Here is a 26,742-nt window from a genome sequence, read left to right as displayed (position 1 = left end):
ACATAGCGTGGCTCTGCCCAGCTCAACAGCTGCCACCTCCCAGCCTAGAGGTGGGTGGAGTGAGTCTTGTTTTTACAGTTTGTGAAATATTTCAGGATGTAAGGCGCTTGTTAAATTATTGATGTTAGCTTTTGGGCATTAAAGACAGACATGAGCTGCAGCTCTAGATCCTAAGGGCTTTGGAGGCTTATCCCTGCCCTAATCATGTTTCCCTACTTGGGATCTTTCATGCATCTCTTACTACAGATTTGAACTTAGTGCACGATGGTGGAAGGATTTAGCAGATGGACAAAAGGTGATAGCAAAGCTTTGCTTTGCAACATTATATACCTATGAAGCAAATGTAAGTGAGCATTGGTAGAAAAAGGGGAAAGATACAGGCATGTTTTCTTTGGGAGAACGAAAAAAATCAGAAAAATGTGTTTCTACCTCTTGACAGAGAATGTTTGCAGGATATGAAAAGATTCTGTCTAGTTGTGATTCAGGGGACAGTTCAGGTGCACCTGACATCAATTCTTGTGCTTAAGGAAAGCTATTTTAGCTTGTTAAGTGCCTTATTTCTATCCCTTCCCCACTTCTGCCTCTTTGAAAAGAGGCTGATAGCAATAGTGCTGCTTGCTCTTCCTCATGGAGACCCCAGTGTGGAGATTGGAACATTCAGTGTAGTCCTGTCTCTGCAGTGCTTTCGTGAGGCCTTGGCTGATGCGGGACAAGGGAGAGAAGGCACTGAGCATGGCCTCGTGTACCACTGGGGTCCCTGGGCAGCTTTGGGTGCTGCTCACAAGTTCAGAGGGAACCGACTGCAAACAAAAAACTGGCTGTGGCAGCAAAATCCTCTCCCATGTTTGATGAGGGCTCCTGTATTTGGGTTTGTTTGGGAATTATTCAAGAAGCTTCTCCCTTTCCCTCCCCTTCCCCATCCATTCTCCCCTTCCTGCATCAGGGTGTTGTGGTTGCACACAAACCTCCTGTTTATTATGGGGCAGAAGAAAGGGTGAGGGCCATCTCTGACCCTCTTGTTCCCTTGGCAGTTTGCATGTTAATTAGCTTGTCCGTATGAGACAAGCCTGCAGCCCGACAGAGCAGCAATTCAGTGCCCAAACAATGTCCAATTATCCTGGCCTGGGGAGAAAAAGGCCGGCCCCGAGCACGTGGGCTCCGTGTCCCTGGCCAGATGTCTCCTCAAACTCACTTGGCCAGGCCAGTAATGCTGCCTGGGGGATTTGACACGTGTCAGCAGTTTTGGCTGAGCACTTCTGTGAGCTACCAGTGGCATGGTTGTCTGAAATATTGGGATGAGCTCCATGTATGCCCTGGGCAGTGCTGTCCACTCCATGCCCTGTGCTGCGGCAGTGACTGGTGGCTAAAAGGGAGTGTGGACATTCATATGTGAAACGAAAGTTTTGCACCCCCCAGTTTATTTTCCTACATCCCTGGTTTGGTGACCAGGCTATGGCAAGCTCTGCTTCTGCCACTGCTTGACTCAGTGAGAGACCTTAGGACACTCCTTTTTCTACATCCTAGTCGCCTCAGTGATTAAATGATGCTGGTATAATCTTCTTTTTCCTACAGAGTTCTCAGTATTATTATTATTTGTTTTATTAATGTTCTTAAACTTGAAGGGTCTCAGATGATTTCATCACCCAGTGCTGAAAAGTGGGCTCTTGCTGCTGTTGGGGGTGCCCCATTGGATTACAGTGAGGGCAGAAAAAGTTGGTGCTTGTCCAGTTTGCCCCTCTCAGGCAGGCCCCATACCAAGAGCCTGAGAGGGAGGTATGAGGAACACCGAGGTGGCATTACATGCCTAGTGAGGAGGGCTGTTTGCACTTCTTTTTGAGTTAGTGAGGCCTCTGCCCCAGTGCGTGATTTTTTAGTTTTGAAGAGAGCATGACAGACATTTACCAACTAACCTCTGGGTCTAGGAAATGGAAAAACAATGCAGCATCTATCTGAAATAGCAGAAGAGATTACCCTAAACTGGAATTTGTCCAGGTTGCTGTCTTTAGTTCTGCTAATCTTGCAAAAACAAAACAAAAACAAAACAAGAAAAAAAAATAGAAAAGAAGAAACGTGCTGCAAAGAATTTCTGCAAGACTGCAGTCTTCATTTTATGGGTTCTGATTTGGAAGGGAGTGTATGCAATGACACAGCTTTCACTTTGCATGCCATGGGACATGGTTCATGACTGACTCATGGGAGGGACTGCTCCTTACAACTCAATGGCAGCAAATTGGTTCTGCTTTTAGGACCAGGCCCAAACTTAGGTTATTGATAGAAGGTAGTTATAACGCATCCAAATAGCTGGAGGAAGTGTGGCAGAGAAATGAAAAAGGAGACAAGAGGGGATTAATGTGGAAAGGGAACAAAGGCAAGTGGAGAAAGCATGTGAGGAAATCCCAATATGCCTGAAATGGAGGAGGGAAAGGTTGGAAAAACTAGTCTGACAGCAAAACTGACCATACTGGAACAACTGGAGACTGCCAATAAATGGCAGAAGAGGGAGGGCTGTAAGCAGGACCAAAATTCAAAATCCTGGCAATTTTGGTAGTAGGGGTAGGGCAGATGAAGAGTGCAGATGGCTGAAGGATAGATAGGGATAGCGTTCATCAGAAACCATGGAGATGCTCACAGTGCCAACATCTCTCATTATCCAAAACTTCTCTTCCAGATTCTCACCCAAAACTGAGCCAGGGCGAGAGGTGAGGGAAATATTTCTGGCTCCTTGCAGCCCTTGAAACAAGCTGAGTTTTGGAAAGTGCAAGGAGATGTCAATGAGTTAACTGCATTCCAAGTTATGCATTTTTTCATCAGCTAACTATATTTTTTCATTCCCCTTTTGGAGTCTTAGCTGGTGTTAAAATGAGCTTCAGTCTCTGATGGGTTCTAAAGTCTACGGGTGTGAGCAAGAGCAACTTTGTCTCTCTTGGATAAGCTTGCGATACTTAACATTTAGATGTGCTCAGCTTCATTGCCTGCTGAGGGCATGTGGTGCCTCAGTGTCCTTTGCTTTGGAAGCTTGTGCTGTGAATCAAAACTTCTGTAATTTTACAGTCTCCAATAAGTTCCTGCTTTTAGATCATACAGTTTGTCCTCCGTTGTGATAGACCTGTACAAGGAAATGAACTTAGCCTGGCTTTTTTTTTTTTTTTTCCCCCTCTGAAGCCCATCAGCAATGTACTAACAGCAGGATACAGGTCTTGGCCTGAATTGTGTGGCTCAGCTGTGTTGGCTGCAGAGAACTGCAAAGGCAAGGAGATGACTGAGTTATATGGCAGCACTGTAGCTATCAAAATGTAAGGAAGTTTGATTAAGTATGATCTCAACGCCCTTTTCCTGCAACACCCCTTCTTGTGTTTGCAATGTGTTTGTTAGTGCCTCAAAGCCCTTAGTACAGCAAGATCCAGGAGTCAGAAGGACAAAAAAAACATAGCCCAGAAACCCAGCTCCTTGGCATTTGCCTTGGAAGAAACATAGTACATTAGAAGATTTTGTTGTTGTTGTTGTTTCCTCTTTCCTTGCTTCCCCCAATCTCTGTTATTCCCAGTATTTACTTATTTGCCTCTTCCCAAACCGCAGGACAGACAAGGGCTTCATCAGGGAGGGGTTTAGCAGGACTGCTGGAGAGGGCAAAACAATGGGGCTTTAATCAGGGCGCCTCCAGCAGCCGCTGCTGGCCAGAGGTTTCTCTGAATTCCCAACATGGAACAGTTGCCTCTTTCATAAAGTGCCTGTGGGATGAGCACAGGATTGCTACACCCAAAGCATTTCCATGCAGCAGTGGCCCTCTGAAAGGAAAAGCTGCTGAGGACACTGCCGGCAACGCCCCAAGCTACCGGGGTGTCCAGTGTGAGAGCCTCTTTCTTCCAGGCCTGGGCTGTGTTTGCCTTCCACATGCAGTCCGTGAATAGCTCAAATCTGGAAAGTGTTTAGGAAAGCATCTAACTTTTCTCTTAAAGGAGGAAAAAAAAAGGAGGGGGGGGGGGAAAGAAAAAAAAAAGAAAACATCAGGGGTAATGAAATAGTTTCCAATGACTTTATGCAGTGTGGCCAAACCATTTGTAATAATTTCCTTTACATTCCTTTTATATAGAAAGAATTAAATATGAAATCATGAAGCAGGAAACAGTCATCCTGCCAGCCAGTGACATATACAGAGAGATCAGAGCAAAGTGAGAAAGACACAGAACAGCAGGAGACTTGCAAAAACCTTTTTTAGTCTTCTCTTTTTCTTCCTCTCTTTGTTTAGCGTACACATCCATTTAGTACTAACATTCCTTACCCAAAAGAAGCTGTGGGAAGCTCCTGCTGTTCCTTGTCTCTGCAATGGCAGCCCTGAACCTTCCTGTCTTGATGTGTCTCATCTGTCTGTGCTTCCTGATGGATTTTGCAGTCCCCAGATATTTGGATACCTGATTCAACTCAAAGGAGACTGTGAAACATTAAGTATTTTTAAATACCCAGCTTTATAACCGCTTTGTTTAACTTTGCAACATTCTGAACTCATATAAAGCAATAATAAAAAACACTGCTGTTTTCTTTCAAAGGATTTTGCTGTTGCTGCTTCTAAATTTGTGAGTGTGCAATGGCGTTTGCTTTTGCACTAGCAAGGTTATAATGTTCCTTTTTCCTGAATTAATATTTTTCCAATCCTCTTGTCCAACCCTCTGTAAAGATTCCTGTCAGGAGTGCCCAGGCCATTGTGTAAAAGAGCATTGAGGTTACCTGAGTGCTACGAAACCAAAATGAAGAAGTTTCCCCAACAAAACTAGAAATCAGAAGAAAAAGATATTGTGTCTGTTGTCTACAGAGGTCTGGAAGTTGACAAAGCTGACTTGGGTTGCACCTGAGTTTTCCACATCTCAAGAGCCTCCTTGGATTACCCTCTGGAGGTCTGGCACTGGCCTCTGCTGTCTCCTGCCCGAAGTGGGAGATGCCTGTCTGGAGCCCAGCTCATTTTGAACTGGTTCTTCTCAGATTGCTCTGATCAGGGTTGAATTTGAAGTACAGGCGCCTGAGTTAAATTTCCCTGAAATCCGGGGTATTCATCTGCAGGATTTTTATCTGAGTCTGTCTCTAGCTTGGCTCCAAGGGAAGGGAGAGTGAATACTACAGGCCAGGAGCCTACAGATGCAAAAAATTAGAGGCTTTAAAATGTCACTAGTTGAGCACATAATGGATATTCTTTGGATTTTGTGATTAGCTGTTATGCTTTGTTGGCCAGTGCTACCTTCCTGATGCAATTTATAAAGGAGTCTCAGGTCATGGCCAGGCAAGCCAGACTCAAAAGCAGATTCCCTGAACACATCTCTATCTTTTTTAACACTTCTTTATTTTCTGAGCGGGACAAGCTTGCTGATATACACCTGACTATGACTCCCACCCACTTTGCCATCTCCCCTTCCAGTCTGAGTCCAACAAGACTTAATCTACCCAACTGTCTGCTTGTATACTGCAAAACCAAGGGAACAGTTTCCAGCTGGGCTGTGCTGCTAAATCTTGGCATTTATGCTCAGCATTTCAGATCAAGAGTAGTGCATTATGTGTGGCATTCATAGAACTGACTTCCATCTCCACCCAGAGCCATCCTAAAACCTGGGATGGCCTGAATGCTGCATGTGTGTCTGTGCACAAAGGTGCCTGTACCATGCTTGCAGTGAAACCAGCCTCTAACTCCACATGGGACCATCTGTGCCCAGGGCACTAGGGCATTGGTCTGTACTCCATGACAGTTGTGTCTGCACTTCATTCATTCATATTGGTGTGTTTCCCTGCAGCCTCTTTCCTGCTTTGCTCAGGTGGGACAGAGGCACAGCTGGCCTGACTGGCTATCTCCTGCCCAGCTGGTTTATGAAACTATGGAGTAGAAAGGAACACGCAGAGCTGTGTGGCAAAAAATGGATTCTGCAGGGCTGTACAAGCTGTACATTTAGGAACATACTCCTTGGCTACACATCACATCACAGGCCTTCCTGAGCATGTGGCTCTTGGTACTTCATGTGTGTCCTTTCACATGATGCTCCAACACATGAGGTTTCTCACAGTGAGACAAGGAGTATAAGGGATTCATGTGGTGGTGGAGAAGGGGTGTCCTCATTTTGTTCCTAAGGCTCTGAAAACTTTTTCCAACACCTTGCAGCACTCTGACACCTCGCCTCCATTTCCACATAGTGCCTTTTACCATTGAGCTCCTCCAGAAGCACAGGCTGCATGGCATCAGGCCAGTTTCTGACCTCAGTGACACTAGTATAAATCTGGGATGCTGCAGCCAACTGATGTGGAAGTACTTCAAATCTGCATATACAGCAAGTGTCCCCAGCCATAAAGGGGCTTATGATTTAGGTTGGTGAAACAGCAGAACAAAAGAAATGTCTACGTGACTTGAGTACGGGTGAATGTCCCCTGTGACAAAGTGCTTCTGCATCACTCACACTTTCCCTGTTGCCACCAGACTGAACTGAGAATTAGCTCTAGGGAAGTCCAAATAATGCACTATGACCCAACTGGTGTCAAGAGTAAAAAAAATAACTAAATTTTAGGTGGATTTGTCAACAGCACTGCTGTAATTGACTGTGGTTGGCACTGAAGGTGGTGGTAGTATCAATTCCAAGAGAAGTAGATTGTGTTGGTCTAAATCTCTTGTGGGACAGACTGCTGAGAAAGTATTGGTGAGGTTGGATATGTAACAAGAGCACTCAAGTTGAAAGCTTTGATGACAGTGCCTGGATGGGAGGTTCTGGAGACCTGAAGACAAGGCATTGTCTATTTTGAGAGTGCTTGACCACAGTATGACCTTCCTTAAATGACACCAAGCTGCAGACAAACATGATATTTTTTGAGACATGCTGCAAAATTCCTCTTTGTCCAGGGCCCTTTTCTGCTGTAATTTGAGAAAATGAATTAGTAATAAGCAGTGTGAAAAAGCATTGTGTTAGGAAAAGATTGGTTGAACTGAAGAGGTGCAGAGCAAAGAGCAGGAAGAGCCTCAGCTCATTCCTAAGTATGATCACATCATTAATGTGATGGCTACCAGGGAAGTGCAGTAGAGCAGCACCACTCGGGCTCTTCAGGCTGAAGTCAAGCACTTTGTTACAGAACAGCTGAGAAGCCACTGCTGATATTTTTCAACATATTAGCGGAGAAAGCAGAGAGAGCAGCACAAACATCCTGGAAGCCCTGGGGATTCCCCCTTGGTAGGAACACTTCAGGTGGGCAGAGGGGTGATGGTAAGGCAACCCTTCCCAGCTAGCGCAGGCTAAAAGTGACTCCTGTGATGGGGCAGAGAAATATGGCCTGTGGTTGGTAGTTGACTCACAGGCGATCCTTTTCCCCATCCCTCCTGTGAATCACTCTGTGATGCTGTGACAGCAGGCAGACACGTTTTGTGGGTACTTCCCAGTGCTCAGGCAAAGCCTGCTGGGCTCTGCACAGGCTCTACCATAACCTTGCAGGGAACAACTGAAGTCAGGATGGCCTGCAGTGTTGCTGGCCCCTACCCTGCAGTGCAGCCAGTGATGAGCAAGGAACAGCTAGTAGCCAAGGAGGTCCCAGGTCACATCAGAAAACCTCAGGGACATCTGAGGAGGTGACATGAAGTGTTTGGGGTAGGAAATGCTGAAGTCTCCCCTACTTGGGCTTGAGAGAAACCATTTCCACTTGGAAGTCAGCAGAGAGCTAGAACAGCTATGGGGGCTGTGAGCTCTGACAGCCTTGCAGTCTGTTGGCTCAGGAGGCAGTAGAAATACATATATTTTGAGTCTTCCTCCAGACAAAGCAGGGAATGTCTGAAGGGATGGATATCCATCTCAATATCTGAGAAGAGCCCCGAGTTCCCAGTGTGGTTTCTTGCCCTCCTGGCAGGATTGGCAGCTGCTGGTCTGGAACAAACAGTCTGTGTGTCCCTGTGTGAGCCAGGGCAGCTGGAGGTGGATTTGTTTTCTGTTGATTTCATGGCAGTGTTGCTGCTTCAGGCCACAGCCTTGGTGTGAGGAACAGCAACATCCTAGAGGAGACACCCAGTGAATTGCTGACTGCTCCACAGCTACCCAATCTGCATGCCCAGCGTGGGAAGTGGTCAGACCACCCTGACGGCATCAACAAAGCCATCATGTTTGCTGACATTTCAAGGGAACAGAGAAGGGAACAAAATCTGGGAACAAAAGCTAGGAACAAAAGTCTTTGATCTAGTTTAGAACTGCAGTTGGAAATACGGGCCTGAATCGTAAATGCCAGATCCAAGTGCCTTTTTGTTGGAGAGGGATTTTAAACCTTGGTCCAGGTACCAGTGGTGGGGCTTGAATTTGGTCACCATGGGAAGAAAATTCTGCTGAAAATGGAGTGCCCTGTGAAATGAAAATGAAAGGTAAATAAACCAATGTATAACTGAGGAGACGGAAGAAGTCAGAAGGCAGGGAATCGAAGAAGTTTGGCATAACTGATCTGTGAACAAACAGAACATCTTTTCCAGTGAACCCAGGCCTCCCTTCCCACCCTCCACTAACCTCCCTTCCCTGAAATGACCAGAAATAATGCAGTTTCTCCCCAGATGGCCTCTGGGTAGCTTCTTGCCATTATTGTGGTATTTAGTTATGAGAGAACCATTCAGGAGGAAAAAAAAAGAATTAGAAGTGAGACCAAGCCACAAAGCATAAATCCAGTTGCAAATATTCCGAGGCACAGGAGTACTGAAGTCTGGTCTTTTGGTACAAGGCAGACTTTTAGGACAACCAAACAAAAAGGTTGCTTCAAGAGTCTGATTAACACTCTCTGACCTAAATCACTTCCTAAGGTTTTAGTTCATGCATCCAGATTTTGGCTAGAAGTTTGGGTAGGGACAGTCTTTCTAGTTTGGTGGATGCCTAGGAAGAACTGAGCCTCTCCCAGAAAACACTTTTGTGTGAGATTTTCAAGTGGACTTTCTGGGTCAGTGATTCTGATAAGCCAGTTGGACTGTCTGCGTGCTTTACCAACTTCTGAACTTTTGAAAGTACATTTCTATTTACTAGGAGTTCAGATACTAGAAAACTGGCCATGTGGTTAAGTTTCAGAGCAGGAATCAAAGCTGTGGGCTTTAACCTTAGCTCCTCCACTAACTCATTGCTGCCAATCAATTTCTGTTTCTCATTTTTGCACCTATGGGATGAGAATGAGACTTATCCTCTGTTAATTCATGACTTCTTGCCAAGAGGTTAGACTTTTGCTGATGGAAGCAAAGCAAATTCTGTGAGAATATGCTGGAGGGTTTTTTTTGTATCCTGAGGGTTGAAAAGCACACCTTAGGACCCGTGTCTCCTTTTTCTCTCGTTCATCTACAAGAAATACACACAATATTCTGGGCTTCAGCTTGCAAGGAAAGGTGCTGCTGTACTCAGAAGTATAGCCTTTCTCTGGTGATATCACTTGATACCCATTAGAGCTGGTTCCTGTTTCACACTGTGCTCCACCTTACTTACTACAAGACTTCCTTTCATCTGGAATCTGAATACAAAAAGTAGAAATTTCCGCTAAATAAAAATTTTCAAAAAGGTGATATTACATTGGAAATAATGATATGGAAGTGAACGTATGTCACCTTCTGGAAACAACATATTTGAGTGTTTCTTTGATTGAAACTTCTAATGGAATTCTTGTGTTTTGCTGCAGTATTTTGATTCTGTGCAATGCACTCTTTTCCACTGGAAAATCATTCCACTGGTAAATTTTCAAGTTGCATTTCTTCCTCCATGCTTTCGTAGCCAATTTTCACTCCAGCTGCTGGTGGAGTGCTGCTGTCCCTTGTTGTAGTGAATGCTGGTGCTACATATTTTCCTGTAGAGTTAACATAGCAAGCTCTTCCAGGGCTTCTCACTATGGCTTAAAAGACGTTGGCTGATAACAATATAGGCTGGCCAGTGAGATCATATTGTCTTTGTCACAGCAGCCTATGCAGGACCGTTCCCTTCAGAGTAATCTCCTGCCTAATTTTAAATATTCAGGCAGTGTGACTCCAACCCCGTCTCTTGAGAAAGCAGTTCTACAGCGTGATACTCTCTGTCTCACTCTTAGGAGGTTTTTCCTACCACTCAACCTAAATTTCCCCTCGTCATTGCATTCAGTCACTCCTAGTTACAACCCCTTGCTCATCCAGAACAAGTCCTTTCCCACAGTGGTGTCTGTGCCCCGTGCAGGCTGTTACTGTGTGTGTTCATTTCTGTCCTGGTAATTTGGGCCAGCTGTGCCTATTTCCCAATGCCACATTCTTCCTCGCCAGTCAGTCCCTGCAGATCATTAGAGTTTCTGCTCCTTTTCTCTTCCTCCTCACCACATGCAGTATGGTATCCTGTTTTCCTTGTAACTGTAGTCATGCTACAGGGCTAAAAGATTCAAGGATTTTTCCATTAATAATCCCCACACCCTTTTCCTGGTCAGTGCATTGCTTAAGAGAGATTGAGGTAATTCATTCACGAGCGCTGCACTGAAAGAGAGGGGAAGTGTGATAGGAAAATCTGAGCTTGGTGAAGCCTGTTTCTCTTGCACGCTCCTTCATCAAAGACTGGTTTTGCTCCCAGAGCAGCTTTGGAAATGGGGTCCCATCCCGGAAAGTTCTCACAGGTTTTAGCTGGCCCTGCCAGCTCCTAGGCACCTTCCAGAAAGGCCACTAGCACCGTGTAGGTTGGAGCTCCCTAAAAAGCACGGGGAGGTCTTCTCTCCCAGTCCCCTACCTGCTCACTCGTCTGTGAGCAGCAGCACAGCTACAGCTGAGTTTAGCCATGCAGGGCACATCCCCTGCAGCCAGGAATGCTTGCCTAAATGTCAGTGCTGCAAATTTCAGCAGCCCTGGCCAACTTCTGCAGTAAGGATGTACGTAGGCTTTTTAACTCTGCATCTTAGACCCACACCAGCCATCAAGATTTAGCAATTGCTCCTTGAGTAAGAATTTCTTCTTGTGAGGAAAGCTAAGCTCCAGCTCACTCTCTTGCAACTCAGCTGGCTCTGCCAGACTTGGGGCCACATCTGCCTCTGGCTACAGTTGCATAAAGCTGGAGTAGTTTTGCCTGCTTGTGTGGCAATTTACACACAGAGATTGGAAGTGTAACCCTTTGTGTAGTTCCTACAGTGACACAGGAAAGTGACCAAGCAACAGATAGGAAAAAAGGATAAATTAACATTAGAACAATATATTTTATTGAAATACTGATGAAACCCATCCCAGAGCACCATTAAGAACAGCAGTTGAGACTCTAAAGGGATAGATCCTGTTTTGGTTATTACTAGGGGACCTAATAACCTGTTTGGTTACTACTAGAGAACCCTTAGTAAACCACCTTCTCACCTCACTGGTTTTGGCCATTGTTTCAAGTGTAGTATAGAAAATACTGGGGGATTCTATTTCCCCAGTCGCTGTCTAGGTAGAGAAAACCTCTGCTTGCAGGGAAACATGTCCTAAGGCAAGCCAGCTCCTTGCTCTGTGTAGGAGGAGATGTGAGCCAGTTGGCTGAAATGCTGCAGAGGGCAGGCAATGGAACTGCCACAGCTGGCTGTGCTCCTTGTGCTCTGCCCTGTTCTATGTCCCCATCATGATGGAGCCTGTAATCACACATTCCTGGGCTACACTGTGCAGCAAGCTTGTAAGCTTCTGGTGGGACATGGGAGAAGCCCATCAGCTTCTATAAAGGGAAAAATGCAAACCTGGACTGTGTGGAGGTCCAAAATAGTTAGGTTTTCCCTTCTCTGCTGGGGCAGCAGCTCATGCAGTGGCAGTCTGTGGAGCTGGAGTGCTTCTGCTTGGCTGTTTCTCCACTGTGGATGAAACAGTGCTGGCAGCAGTAGAGATTCCTCCATTTGAAAGAATAAAAATGAAGGCAATGGTCTGGTGTAAAGGTCTTGGCATCTCCCAGAGCTTATGACAGCACCACTAGAGCACAGGGGCTGTGGCTATAGCTTTTCTTCTGTGAGCTTACATTCCTTGGCAGTGGGAAATCAGCAGTTGTAATTAGTCTCTGATGTTCTCTGCTAATAAGTGATTTCTCTGGTACTTTCAAATACCAGCATCCCTGACATATAACTCTACTGTACTGATCTCGCATCTCTTCTCTCTCCTCCTCACTGAGTGGGGCCCCAGATATTCTTCAACAGCTCCAGGAGAAAAAAAAAAACAACCCAAAACATCCACCCCTACTTCTCCCCATTATAACCCTGTCTCCACTGCCTTTTTTTTTACACATATTTCCCCCCCTCCCTGGCCGCTGTGTAGGAAAATGGCTCCCGCTAGTCCTCATGGAAAAGGACACAGATGCCGGCAGGAAGCCCAGTTGCTTTGGGAGGAAGAGGGGCCTGACATCAACAGGAAGCGCTGTGCGGCAGAGCTGCTCCTGCCTCCGAGCAAGGGGGGCCTTGAAAACAATGTCAGCTTGTGGTTTCGGACTGGCCGGCAGGAAACGCAGGCACGCTGGTGTTTGCAGTGCAGAGGAAATGATAAGCACTACCTGGCCTGACTTGGAGCAGAGATAGCGCTGTGAAAAAGACAAATAAAACCCCAAAAAACCCCCCAAAAACATGAAGGGGGCGGGGGAAAGGTTGTTTTCCTTCACGCTGGTTCGGAGCCTGCCCTTTGCCAAATGGAAAACAAAATAAAGAGCAGAATATGGAATGTATCAGGAATCCGTTGGGGGCTTGGAAACTGAGGAGTGCAGTTGTGAAGTGACTAGATTTACTACTTTAGGAACAGCTGGGTATTGCTTTTTTTTCCATTGTTAGCACTGAGAATGACCCTCAGTTTGATAACCCGTGACATGCATATTTATTAAGAGATGAAGCGAGAAGGAGGCTTGTATCCCTTGTGGAATTGGGGGAATTTTCTGTGGGGGAGAATAGTCATGGGGACAACTGCTCCCATTGGGAGGGAGCAGAAGGTCCTTGGGAGTACAAAGAAAAGTAACCTTTAGAGACATATCTCTCCTGACTTGTTCCCTACTAGGTGAGAAGATAAAAGCTTGTTCAAGGAATAAAAAGAGACCATCTTGCTGTAATATTTTATTCAGCTTTGCTTCTTTTCTCCTTTTATTAGGGCTTGCAAAGGCCATATTATTCTTCATCACTGACCTGACAGCACTAGTGTCTGTTTCTGATTCTCTTACCCCTCTGGCAGGCTGTTGTGGAGGTACAGTCTCTGCAGGTCATCCTTGGAGAAACCATGCCATATGCTCTAGTTGCATCTTGGTAGTTATGCACTGACATCCTGGGGTGGAGGTAGGCACAAACAGCATGGCAGGAAATATTTTCCACTAAGCAATCCCAGCCCAGCGTTGGCCTCTGGAAGGCTGGGAGGCTGTGTGACACCATCTGCAGATGCTGTTCTGCCTCCTCCGCTGTCCTGGATGATTTTCACAGGCTTTGGAGAGCAAGTGAGCTGCCCTCTTGCAACATATGTGGAGTGCTGATCTGCCACAAGGCTGGCAGATGAAGCAGTGCTGTTTTCCCTGCTGTTTCTGAAAGAAGCCCTGAAGGTGCAGCACCACTTCCAGCTGTTGGAGTCAGGCTGCTCAGCAGCTTGTTTTCAAACTCTACTCTCCTCGGTGTGTGGAAAGGAAAATAAGATCCTGGTGATCAAGGCTGTAGAGTACACTTTAGAGGGCTGCAGCCTCTGGAGTTGAAAAGGTGTAGCCAAACCCACCCATATTCCATGGGCTACCCTTCTTAACTAAGCTACTGAGGGAAACCGACCCACTGAGCCTGGTTCTGGACCTGCTGATGGAATCCACCCCCAACCCAACAGTTTTCCTTGGCTGAGACTGAGTACTTCACCCAGAAAGGCCTTCAGCATAGTAGCAACATGCAGGGCAATGCACTAGCTAAAGGCACTTTGCCTGGAACAGGACAGCATGGAAAATATCAGTGACAATGGCTTATTCTGTGTCTGGCTGAGCAAGCTTCAACAAACAAGAGCACCAGCATGTAATGATGTATCCCCCAGACCTATGACTTCAGCTTAGCAAGACTTTTGCAGTTTTTGACTCAGTAAATACCACCTTTAGGTTTTAGGCTTTGATTGACACCTTCTTAAAAGCTGTTGTTCTGAGTTTCCTGGTAATGCACATGAAATCTCTCTCTCACACACACAAAATATAACTGTATATTTAAAAATACATGCATGTATGTATGCACACACACATATATGTTAATATAGACATAGATATACATCTACTTATGTGTAGAGGTATGTGTGTCTGACCAGGTATTGCTTCTGGCAGAATTTTCTCCATGCTCCACATAGAGAGAAGCTGAGCCCACAGGCTGTGGCATTTGTATGCTCTGGGCATTGCTCAGGATGGATAGAACAGCACCTCATTTCATCAGACAAACATCAGCAATCCCAGTCACCCACAGCTTAATCCTCTTCAAATAAAGACCAACTTGTTTTCAGCCTTCTCTGAGCAGGGCTGGGAGGAGCATTTCTAGATGACCTTCACTGCCAGCAGCAGTCTTAACTGTCCACTCTGTGTTGAACCTCACACCATCATTTTATGCTCCTGTAAAGCTGGTGAAAATTCTTCTATCTTTCCTACACCTCATTTCCTAGCATTTGCATGCCATGGTAAGAGAGAGTAGAACAAACAGATTTATTTTTTTTTCTCTCTTGTGGAAAATGCTGCTGAATTCAATGGGATTTTTTATATGAGTGTGGTTCTTTGGGTCAGGCCCAGCCAGCCTTGCAATGAAAACATGCAGACTAAATATATGCTCAGCAACTGAGCAAAGATGGAATGGATTTTGTGCTGCTTGGCTTCAAACTGTAATGGCTGCTTATTGCTAGTGCCTTTGCATGTTTGTTTTCAATCAAATTGACATCATAAAGCCTTATTTACTTTTTCTCAAAAGTCTGTTTTTATTTGCCTTTCACTTCTGATTTGCAGCCTTTATGGGTTTGTATTTAGGCTCCTCATCTGTCTGTCCGTGATATATGATGTTCCTCAGCAATTTTCCCTGCTCTTCGCCCGAAGTTGTTGACTATCTGTAAAACAGCCCATCTGGAATAACCTCTCTGTATCCACTCTTCACTAGGAGAGCCCTAGAGGCAAGATCAGTGAGGGGCCTGAGTTAAAGAACATTGCTGCATAATCTAGTGTCAGTCTGCATCAGTTCATCAGTGTGACAGAGGGCAAAATAAAAAGATATAAATAAGTGCTGTGAGATTCAGCCCTACGATTTTTTTAAATGGCTTTAGACTAGAATAGGGTAGATTTAGGTTAGACACTAGGAGGAAAGTCTTCACTGTGAGGGTAGTGAGACATTGGTACAAGTTGCCCAGGGAAGTTGTGGATGCCCCATTCCTGGAAGTATTTGAGGCCAGGCTGGATGAGGCTTTAAGCAACCTTGTCTAGCAGGAGGAGTCCCTGCCCATGCAGGGGGCTTGGAAATAGATCATCTTTGAGGTCCCTTCTAATTCAAACCATTCTATGATTCTGTCATTTTTCCTGAAGCCTTCCAAAAGCATCTATCTGGGAGTTAGTTGCTTAGGTCACCAGCATGCCATCACTATGAAAGTGGACTAAGGGTCTGTCTAACAGTGAGACAGCTTGACAGAACAGCAGAGGAACTACAGAGAAATTCTATATCCTGTAGAGATTTTTATAGATTTCAGTGTATAGGTGTGGTGTTTGTGAAAGGCATAGTACAAAGGACTTCAAAACTTTAGCCAGTAGCTGCCATTTTTCAGATGCACATCGAGATCTAAGCATCCAGAATTTCTGTCTAACAGCCCCCAAAAGCTTCCTTGTAAAGAAAAAACTAGAATCCCTGTTTCCTGGCATACTAAAGTCCAGCCTGAAAGGAATAAAGAACAAATAAACAGTGACCGCCAGGTAGGGAGTATGTGTTGATCCCCTTGAATTACCATTTTCCAGATTCTGACATCCCAAGAATCTTGTGTAAGACTTCCCACAAGTCAAGGGAGATGGTGGTTTCTACACTCTTTTTATAGTAAAGAAATGGGTGTAATAGGTCACAGATTACCTCTAGAGTAATTTGGGGACTGTAAGAAACTGAGCAAGGCTCAGGTAAAAGATGGAGACCATGCACTGTTTGTTTTCTAACTTGCTTTTGAAGCCCTTTTAAATGAAAACATATAGGTCAAAATCTGTTGAGAGGAGGAAAAGACTTATGAAGTCCGTGTACTTTCCTTGCTTTGTTGTCAGCAGTTAAGTAGGTTAGCATGGCTTACCTTGGTGTTCATGGTTAAGAAGACGGTGGAGAAAGGAAGGAAAACATGACACTGTGTGATACCTGCAGTGCTTAAGCTTGTTTATTGATCTGGATGAAGGACAGTGGACACTCAAGAGGCTTAAAATGAAGCCTACATCACTGGCTGTTCACTCTTCCCTTGCAGGCTGCTTTTCTTGGCTCCCATGAGCTGCAGCATCGGCACAGACCCTCTCACTCCTGATCAGTGCTGATGCAGCCTTTTTATTTGGTAATTTTTTTAGTATGTGCCGTCAGAAGCTACATTTATGGCAAAATTTCTGTCTCACAGTGCTTATCCTCATGGTATCTGTGAGGGACCAGAAAGCAAGGGGGTCCAGTTCTAACCTTCCTGGGTTATTAAATCTGGGCCGTGTCAGTATCTCTGCATTTACTGAAGTGGAGATCAATTCATTATAGGGAGCTTCAAAACTTTTCTGATCTTTTCTATACTTACACAAAAGTCCCTTTTCTGAGACAGCTTGAATAGTCCTGTTACTCCTGCCTCCAGAATGAATTGCCTCAATTGCTTATGCTGTGGTGAACAATATCTACCCAAATCTGCTGTGGATCAGGGTTGTTAGGATTCAGATGTCTAGCTGAGGACGTGCACAGCTCATTGACCTGCCCTGCGGAACCTAAGCTGCTGTTTTCTGAGGTGGCTGCACTAGAGTCATAAAAGTTAGGAGTGGAGATATCCTGTTCGTTATCTGGTCTTTTTTTTTTTTTTTTTGCAGGAAACCCACAGCAGGATGTTTTCCTAACAAAACTGTTCTAGTATTTAGTACAGCTTCTTTTTTCAAAAGTGCCTGCATGACAGAATTTGCCAGCCATGTCAAGGTGCTGGTCACATTTCAGAGGGGCATGGTGACCACCAGGGGTGAGAGTCAGCATTGGATGTCTGCCTGTGTGGTGCTTTCTTCTTAGGCTTTCTTTGATTTATGTTGTCGATGAGCTGGCCAGGTCTGCCACAGGCTCTTTCATTTCTGCCTGGAACATTGCAGTTGTCGAAAGTGCTCTGGAAGATCAGGTGTTCCTACATGTCTTAGATATGTGAGATGTAAGCTGGGTATGATATCAATGGGAAAAAAAAACCCCTCTTGTTAGTGGTGCCATTGACTTCATTCAAACTCACCCTAGGCCTGCAGGCTGTGTTGAGGTAGCTGCGCTTGGTTGGAAGCAGCGTGCCACGTCCCGGGCAGCGCTCAGCGGTTCCACTTCCTGCTCAAGCCGCAGAGGATGGTGCCTCACAGCATCTGACAGGATTGAGATCTGCTTTTCCTGCGTCTTTGCCGGCCAGAATCACAGGATGGTGCTTTCATCATAGCGAACAGCACTATTGTGCCATTCACAACGCTGCAGAGATGTTTCCCACAGAAGTAGAGGGGGGAAAAAAATGAAGTGTGTGACTTAGGTGGTGATTCAGTCATGCTGTCCATGCGGACAGGATCATGTCGGGACCAGCTATTAATCTATTTATTTCTTTTAACAGTCTGATTAGGGCAGCTAAGGCAGAAGAGGCAAGGAGAACTCTAACAAAGTGATTTGTTTTTAAGCCTGGTTAGTGTTGTTAAGTTATCTGATACTGTTTAAACACAGGTGCGTGTGTGTAGATGGGGGGAGGGGCGGTTTGTGATGGCTCAGCAGTCACAGCCAAGTTAAACACTGAATTTGATGGTGAGACAGTTTATTTTTTTTCTTCTGTAGAATGAATTTGGGGCTGATGAAAGTATGCATAGACATCCTGGAGGCTGAAGCCCTCTGATTCTCCTTGTAGCAGTTAGGTCCAGCAGGGCAAACTGTCCCCATCCCCAGAGTTGCCAGCATCCTTCATCTCCGAGCAGGAGAGATCCTCAGCAGTGATTTTGGATGCTGTGATCACTTCCATCCCTGGCCACCAGTGACAAGAAGACAGTGGAGGGCGAAGGAGATGGTAACTGGAGGCAAGACAGGACTTATCCTTAGCTGGCACAGGTCAGGGCTATGCACTAGAAAGCAAACTGGAATCATGACTGCCATGCTGGACCAGGGCTTGGGAAAGCTGCAAGGAGGAGAGCACAGTTTGATCTCTCTGGAATATGTTGTTCAGCCAACCTTATGCCTAGTTAAAATCAGACAAGATCAGAAAAAAAAAAAAACAACCCAGAAAAATGAATCAGCATTATCAGTGTGTGATTTAATGTGGGAAGCATCAGGAAAGGCAGCAAAATGCAGCAAAAAACGTTGGAGATACTGACTCTCAAGTATGTTGCCATGTATACAGTGCTGTTCCTTTCCTGTGATTAGGAGACCAAGTTAATATATTAGTTTGTCTAAACTGTGTACTGTTCTGTTACTTTTGTACAAAATAACAGCTCTTGCTTAGTACAGACTGAAACACTTATTTTTTAGGAGGAAATATTTCCTAATTTAGTCATTTAAATTGAAACAAGAGATTATTTTGACCTTTATTGCCATGCCATTGACATAGCATTATAGGAAGCGTGCACCACTATTAAGGACAATAGAAGACAATTTAAAACATACTAATACATAACAAAACTGAAATAGTGAAATAAAAATGCCCACAACTTTTTTTATGGTGCAGGATTACTTTTTGGGAGAAATAAATCAAAACCAAACCCCCAACTATTTCCTGCATGTCAAACGTCAACAAGTTAATGTTTCAGGTAAAAGGAAATGTCTGCATTTATCTCCCATTACTTGAACTAAACAAAAAAAAATAAATTAGAGAGGATGTGAAACGCCTTCCATGTGGCATAAATGAACCCTTAAAGAGGACCTGAGCAGCTCTGTCACTAATTTTATCCTTGGAAGGAGCTTTCTGAGAGAACAAAGGAAAAAGACAAAAATGAAGCCTGCTGCTCTTCAGTCCAGATCAGTCTCATGTACCCTGAATGTGTGACCCAGTCCAGGTTAATTAGCTTTAAGCTCAGTATGGCTTGACAGTGTTAGCACTGACTGGCTTAGGTGGTTGACTTATCAGCCTCCTCCCTAGCGTCCTTCTGTAGCCCATGGAGACCAAAAGTTTTTTCTGGAGGGCAGCACTGGGGGCCACAGGGCATTGCTTGCATCTCCTCTTGGACCAGGATCTTTCTTGCTCTTCATTGGCTTCGGTGGTAGACCAGGAGGCCATTCTTCCACTGGTCGCTAGATACAGTGACTCCCTCTCTTCCTAGTGTTCCCTCCTACTAGGGCTGCTTGGTGATTGAGTTAGGTGCCTGCTTGAAGGTCTCCCTGGCTTTGATGCAAAATGGTCAGCCCTGTGCCAGATAAAGCCTTTGTCAGGCAGGCAAACAGTAAGCAGCTTGCTTGCTGGTGGGAACATTTGGTGGGTGGTAGCACCATGGCTGGGAAGGGAAAGGAGAAGGGAGAGATGCCCCCTTCCCAGCAATGCTGGGAGGAGAGAGAGTCAGTACATATCACTGGCACTGGAAACCAGTGGGATCAGGGTAGGAGGGCTGAGATACCTGACCTAGCAGAAGCCACAAACATTTATAAAGGAGTTGACATGAGCTTTGGTCACAGAAAAGACCCCAGTGGAGGTGAATGTCTGCATATACTGAACTTGGAGGTGATATCCAGTGAGAGTGGAACGAGTTACTGTGACTGCCCTTCTGGTTTATTTTTGTCTAGGGGAAGAGAAGTATTGTCTTTTGTGTGCAGTATGTTTATAACTCAATTTCCCTTCTGACTGATGCCTTGTTCCATGCTCTCCTCTCCTCCTCCATCTGGTTTCTATTGTAGTTTTAAATGAGGACAGTTTGGCTGTCTGGCAGAACAAGCAGGGTCTGTGTGACACCAGCTGCCTCTTCCAACTTCTAAGCCTCCAGCACAGTTTTAATTATAGAAGTGTCAAGCTTGGACAGCCCCCCGCCCACCCCTTTCTGTGCCTGCACGCACACGCACAGCCCCTGCTGCAAATCCTCATCCACGTCCCATCTTCTTTCGGGAGAGACCCAGCTCTGGTTTACATATGCCCTCTGATGCCAATGCAGTCCCATTCTAAAGCATGTCGGAGTCTACCTCCCCGTGCTCAGGGTTGTTCACAACCTTTGTTTTGATTCATCAGGAGCCCTGTGTCTGAAATAAGCAAACCACCTCAGAAGCACCTGGCAGTAGGAGGGAGCTGCTCACTGCTGCTCTGGCCTCGCCTCCCCCAAGCACCTGAAAGAGTCAGCTTTTTAGGAGATCAGAGCAGCTCAGGAATTTCAGAGCTGCAGGTTCTGCTCAAATAAAACGTTTATTTTGCTCCAGTTCACACGAGTGCTGCATTTAGGGGCTTGCTTTGCAGGAAAGTGATGCAGTCCCTTCACCTCCAGGGATCTGAGGTCAAAGTCTGTAGTTTTGGTTACAAGAGAAATGTGTCCTATGTGTTGTTTGTTTCGGGTTGTTTTTTTTGACATCACAAAACCACCACACATTTTGGTGTAACTAGCTGTTTCTCTTCACAAAAGCCAGAGACTTGGTATGGTGGGAAATCATGTACATGATGAGTGAAGTGCACTGGCAGAGATATGTGAGATGCCCAGGGCTGGAAAATCTGGGAAGACTGCAGGGCTGAAGTAAGAGATACTTGCAGAGCTTGCTGCATATTGTCTATCTGCAGTCTATAGGCTGTCTCTGGAGTCTTCACCCACTTTAAAAATGAGTTTAATTTTAAATGTTTGCTACAGATTATTGCCCTTAGGCCCCTGTTTTTTTTTGCTTACCTGCCCTCAACAGATGGGTCTAGCCTTCTCTGGTTTGTGCATAACAGGTTTGCTCACCTGCCTGAGGCCTCTTGACCTAATTGATCCCGAGGAAACTTAAAACTTTGCAAAAAAAAAAAAAAAAAAGATGTGATTTAATAGGTCTTAGCTTCAAGAGGTCAAATTAGTCACAACAAACATCAGTATATGCATTTTTAGTGGGTGTGCTCATTTTCAACACCAAGATTTTTAAAAGTGTCTAAGGAAGGGTGCTGTGAGCATGGGCCCCATTTTGTGGCAGCTAGGCACTATCATATGAAGTTTGTCTGTATGAAAGACTGTTTAATTTTTAAACAAACCTTGTCATGTGGCTGTCCTGATCAAATAGGTTTTCAGTTAAATTAATTCTTCTTTTTCCAGGTACGTGGAGTGGTTCACCCATTCTCCAACCCAAATAGATCTGAAGTGAACATGGATCTGCCTAGCTTTTATTTTTGCTACTTACATTAGATCTATTCCCAGAGACCCCTACCAAGAAGGATATATTAATATGCCATGTATGCATAACTCCTGCCACAAAGATGATATAGCCTGACCAGCCAGAAATGAAGAGGTCTGAAGTAATTTGCCTTTCCTTTTTTTTTTTTTTTTTTTTTTTTTTCATTTCAAGCATGCTCATCTTCATATGATCTTAGTTGCCCACTTGTGGTTACAGATAATCAAGTCTTACTCAGAGATAGTAAGGTCCTCTTTCTTGATGTGTCACTTGGGCTTTTCTTGGCAGGATTTTAAGGAAATTTCATACTTCTTTTTTGCTCTGTCTCTTTCCACAGCATCTAATCCTCTTAGGAAGTATGTGCTGTAGGCACTGAAATGAGCGTCTTCCGTGTTCTTTCTGGAAAGTGCTGATGTGCCTTCTCCTCCAAAAATCCTTGAGGAAAGAATTCTGTGGCTCTGTGACTGCTGTGGACAAAGCTTTTGCTCTGTTGGTGATTTCATGGTTTCCTGTGAACATCATTGTTATGGGAGGCTATGGCCCCTGCCTGAATTTCTGCTGTTAGCCTTAGCCCAACAGCTTGAAGGTCTTAAAAATCAGTCCAAGGGCTTTGAGTGACAGCATGAGTAATGTACCTGCATCATGAGTCCTTGCTCAAAATAAGTGAAGTCAAATTTTCCCTGTTGTTCTGAAGAGACTTCTTTAACAGAGCAGAATTAGTCTGTTTGGATCATTCAGACTTTCAAGTAATCACTGGCACTTTGTGTATTCCTGTGTTGGGGTTGGCCAAAAGAGAAGAGAAGGGAAACACAACCTCTTTACCTCCCTTGGAATGAATTGGTAGGCAGAAGGGCAGCACTTCCTTGACCAGCTGAGCTCGGTAATAGTGTGGCACTGAGGTAGGTACCAGCTTGGGAGCACTGGTCACCAGAGCCTGTGCCCTGGGCTGCTAAGTAGGGTCAAGTCCACCTGTGAGCTGGCTCTGGCCTCAGTGGCATGCAAGAGAAATACATGAATGTATCAGCTGGTTTTTGTTCAGGCTGTCCTTGGAGTGCTGTCTTTGGATCCCGCCTGATAAAGCATATGTCAGTGTGTCATTATGGTCCTGAACTTGGAGCAGAAGAACTCAGGGGAAGTCCAGCCAGAGGCACTCTCTCTGCAATGTTGCAAAGATGCAGTAATTGCTGTGCCTGCCTTTCCAGTTAAACATGTGGATTAGTCTTTTCTTCCACACTGCTTGCCCAATGCGCAGTGCAGCAGAGTCAGCATTACAGCAGGGAACTGTAACTTCTGCATTTACTGACTTTTGTGCTTATGGCTGTGTGAAGCATTTTATTAAATACACAGTAGTTTCTAGCACCTAATAAGGAAGGACTTTCTCACTGTTATTGTTATAGCTAGGGTTGTTATAGTACTGGGGACAGTGAGGCTTGGTCTGACCAAGAGGATGGGGGTTTCCTATACCTATATGGGGAAAAAATAAACATAGGCTTTGGGTCTAGGTCTGGATGTAAATGTTGTGCCTCAGGCTCCTCTCAGCTTCTCTCAGCTTTAAGGCTGGTTAAGTCTTTGGCTGGTTATGTTAGAGTTCTTTTGAAGCCAATGTCAAATTTTGTCAGTGTGCAGATCTAGTCAATATTTGAACTTTATACCCCCTCTGAGGGAGTTTATGAGCACTGAGCTGCGGGTATGTAGGCTTATATGGAAGTGCAAATGCCTCTCTGATTTTTATCCAAGCCAATCAGACCTTTTGGCACAATTTAGCAAAGCTGGAGCTCTGTCTTGGGGAGGGGGGAGTTTCCCAGGACTTCATGATTTACCTCATTCTTTCAATTAGAATGAAGTTGCTGCTTGTTGGGGTTTTTTGTTTGTTTGTTTGTTTTTCTTTGGTTGGTTGGTTTTGCTTCTTGCTGTTATTTTGTTGCGTTTTTTTTTTTTTTTCTTTTTTCTTTTTTCGTTTTTTCCTGGAAAGAAAACAAAGGGAGAAAGAGAAAATCCACCTTTCATCCTGTAATGTTCCTGTGACTTCAGGGTCAGCCATTGTCACATGTCAGTGAACGTGGTGTGGCACAACCGTAGCCTATCGTCACTGTGCGAATTGGCTATGGCCACTTTATGGGATTTATTTTTGGTTTGCCCTGTATTTCTCCCATTGCTGTACCCTTTCTCTGAGAGCTCTCAGAGAAAGCCTCTGCAGTTGTTTCATGAGAGTGTGGTGACTTTCCCCTCTGTGGTGACTTGTGGAAGTTCCCAGAGAGTATTCATTGGGCTCCTTGCTTTGCTTTCCTCTCCTAGTCCCCTACGTGCTGAAGAGCTGTGCGGAGTTCATTGAGACTCATGGCATTGTGGATGGGATCTACCGCCTCTCAGGAGTGACATCCAACATACAAAAGCTGAGGTAAGGGCAACCTGTCTGACTGCCAGAGAGCTTTGGTGACATTGCTTGGTACCTTTTCACTGTTAGTCCTTCAGGCACAGACTGGGGCCAACTGATCTCTACACTGATGCAGAAGATAAACTGTCTCTGAAGCTGGTAAGAGGGAAATACAGCATTTCAGGGATTAGTCGATGACAAAGAAAAAGAATTATCTTCCTCTGCATCTATTAATGGGAAAGGCCTGGAGGGTCTCAGCACAAATGCTGAGTGTTTTCTCTCTCACTTTAGCAGAAAGCAATCTCTTAGTATCAGTTTGGGGTCCACTCATGGGACTATGTTAGGAAAGCCAGAGACTAGTTGAAGTCTCAGGGCCTGATCTGAGGAAACAGTCTGGGCCAGGCTTCAGGGAAATCTTTGCTTTCCAGTTTGTTTTTTCCTCTAGTTGTAAAAGACAGCTTAGGGTGGAGTACTGGGATGGAGCAGCTCTTATTTGTCTACATCATTATGTCTCCATATTGTTTCAGACAAGAGTTTGTCTCTGACCAATGCCCGGATCTGACAAGGGAAGTTTACCTCCAGGACATCCACTGTGTGGGGTCACTTTGCAAGCTGTACTTCAGGGAACTGCCCAACCCTCTCCTCACTTATGAGCTCTACAAGAAATTCACGGTGAGACCCCTAGCTGTTCTCGTTCCTCACCAGCAATGTGGATGGCCTGCAGGTTCCCCCATGACAGCTGTTTGGGATTCACTCCAGTGTCTGGGCTTCTGGTGCATGTATCTGTATAAACACTTCTCAGTGCTCTTCCTTCTTATCTTGTGCTGAATCTCTTTCCCTGCCCTTGTTTTTTTCCTCCACTTCATGTTTATTTCTCTCAGTTTTTCTGCTGTTCCCTTCCCTTTGTCTTGCTCATTTTTTCACAGCGTTGCTTTGCTGCTGTTACTCTTTCTCCCCACTGTGCACCTCATCACAGAATTTCTAATTCTGTTTCTTTTCCTCATTACTGTCAATCAGCAAGTGTCTTCTGGTTCACCTGGGGCTTGTGATCATAATCACAAGGGTGTGGTTTCCTCTTCCCTTTCCCCCTGACAGTCCCTGGCACCTGTGCAAACTGATTGCTTAGCCCATGAGTAGAGCACCAACTTTTCTGCATCTGTAGCGTCTTTCACACAGTTTGCCAGAGCACAAGTGATGACACAAGTTATGCCAGTTATGGAATATCAGGTCCATCACGATCATGTCATAAATACAAATTGCAGAGGAAAGTGGCAGCTGGCCAAGCAGAAACCTCTAACCTTGTTTAAAAGGATTATAATTCAAAGAGTAGTAACTCAATTCTGCTAAACAGCCATAGATTACACATGGATAAAGTTGGAGCCTAGAAGAAGACTGTGGGGGAGCAAAAAAATAAGACCACAAAGCCTGAATTTTTAAGGGGGTTGGCTAATTTTGATGACAGATAATATTTTATTAAAACATGGCACAGCAAGCGATGCTTCTTGTTAAGACTGCCTGCTTCTTACCACTCTAAATCTACTTTCAGTTTTTGATACCATCAGTGAATTTAAATCCAGTTATTTAGGCTGAAACCTTATGTGCCAGAGGTGTGAATTTTCAGCTAAAAGCATTCAGTAGTTTCTTAAAACAACTGGGCTGGGGGGATGGGAAAGATTGTTTCCTCAGTTTTAGAAACATCCGTCCTTTGTTAAGAATTTCTGTCATTCTACTCTTTCCCATTTGCTGGGAGGTGGAAGGGGCAGACTTTGCCAAAAATGTCAGATGTTGCAGAAGAGAAGTTTTGCAAAATCATGTCTGAATTAAAGCAGGAAGGGACGAGCAACCTTAGCTTCAGGTGTTGCTGTCTACATTGCCTCTATGCTGAGCAGAGTGCTTCCAAGTGGCACTGCTATGGCACAGGAGTCACTGAGAGAGGCCTGTGAAGTCCACACAAGAAGAAGATGTTTTCAGAAGACTCCCTGTTGCCTGCTGTGGGAAGAGGCAGGCACACCCATGCAAGGGGACTTGCCGTAAGGCAAAGTCAGATGAGACCAGCCAAGCACCAACCTGCTCCAAGAAGTCAGGGACCTCTTAGAGACTACGACTGAGCTGGGGAACATGTAGGTGGGAACTGGCTTGCTGTGCTGCCTGACAGATGCACAATAAATAGTGTTCAGTATCCTGTTGTTTCAATGCCAAATTTTAAGTAACGTTGGTCTGTGTTTCAAGGTGATGTATAGTCAAAACCTCAGTCATGATTCTGAAAAACTGACCTATATCCTCAGGATACAGGGATCCTGAGGGTGTAGGATGGGATTTCTAAACTAGAGAAAGTCAGGATGAATAGGACCTTGAAAATACAGGGTATTCCACCATTCACAGTAACTGATGAGTCTCATTCTTGTTGAAGCTATTTGACTGATGTCTTTCTGGCTGTCAGTACTGATTTATGAAAGAAAAATGAACTAGAGGAAACATGAACATTTAAATGGAAACATTTTTAGGAAAGAATGTTTGCTGAAAAGTGCAGTTTTGAGATGATGACTTGCAGATTTTTGTTAGATACATTTGGTAAATAGTTTCATTCAAAAACAAAAGGAAAAACACTTCTGTAACTGTGTAAATGTTTCTTCTACAAATACTTTCTGAAGGAAATGCTTCAACATTAAATCAACACATCTAACTTGTAAATATTTCATATTTCAGAAAAGGGTTAAACAGCCCCAAATTTAAATGATTTTTTTTTCACTTTTGTTAGTGTCCGATGTTTTGATCAACCTCGAGCAATTGTTTTTTAAAATCTTGTGCCAGCTCCCCAAAATGTTATCACTTTGGATTGACCTAAAAGGGATTTTTTTTTTAATCTGCGGCTTTTTAGTTTGTCCGCTCAGCCATAAAATCCATTATTCACGTAAGTCTACTCAGTAGGGATTTATAATGGGTAACCAGCTGACAGGAAGCACAGTCAG

At 44.7% G+C, this 26,742-nt stretch overlaps 1 protein-coding gene across 1 annotated transcript in view; it reads left to right on the top strand.

Annotated features, from left to right (window-relative positions):
* The window catches only part of ARHGAP31 (Rho GTPase activating protein 31), a 58,594-nt gene that overhangs the window by 11,987 nt on the left and 19,865 nt on the right, over positions 1 to 26,742 (top strand). Inside the window, exons 2-3 of the mRNA XM_051608496.1 lie at positions 23,695 to 23,797; positions 24,301 to 24,445. Of these exons, the coding sequence (XP_051464456.1) occupies positions 23,695 to 23,797; positions 24,301 to 24,445 (248 nt within the window). The remainder of the gene's footprint in view (positions 1 to 23,694; positions 23,798 to 24,300; positions 24,446 to 26,742) is intronic.

The sequence above is a fragment of the Apus apus genome, chromosome 1 (genome assembly GCF_020740795.1).
Source record: "Apus apus isolate bApuApu2 chromosome 1, bApuApu2.pri.cur, whole genome shotgun sequence".
In the NCBI taxonomy this organism is placed as follows: domain Eukaryota; kingdom Metazoa; phylum Chordata; class Aves; order Apodiformes; family Apodidae; genus Apus; species Apus apus.
This window is presented reverse-complemented; position numbering and strand designations above follow the sequence as displayed.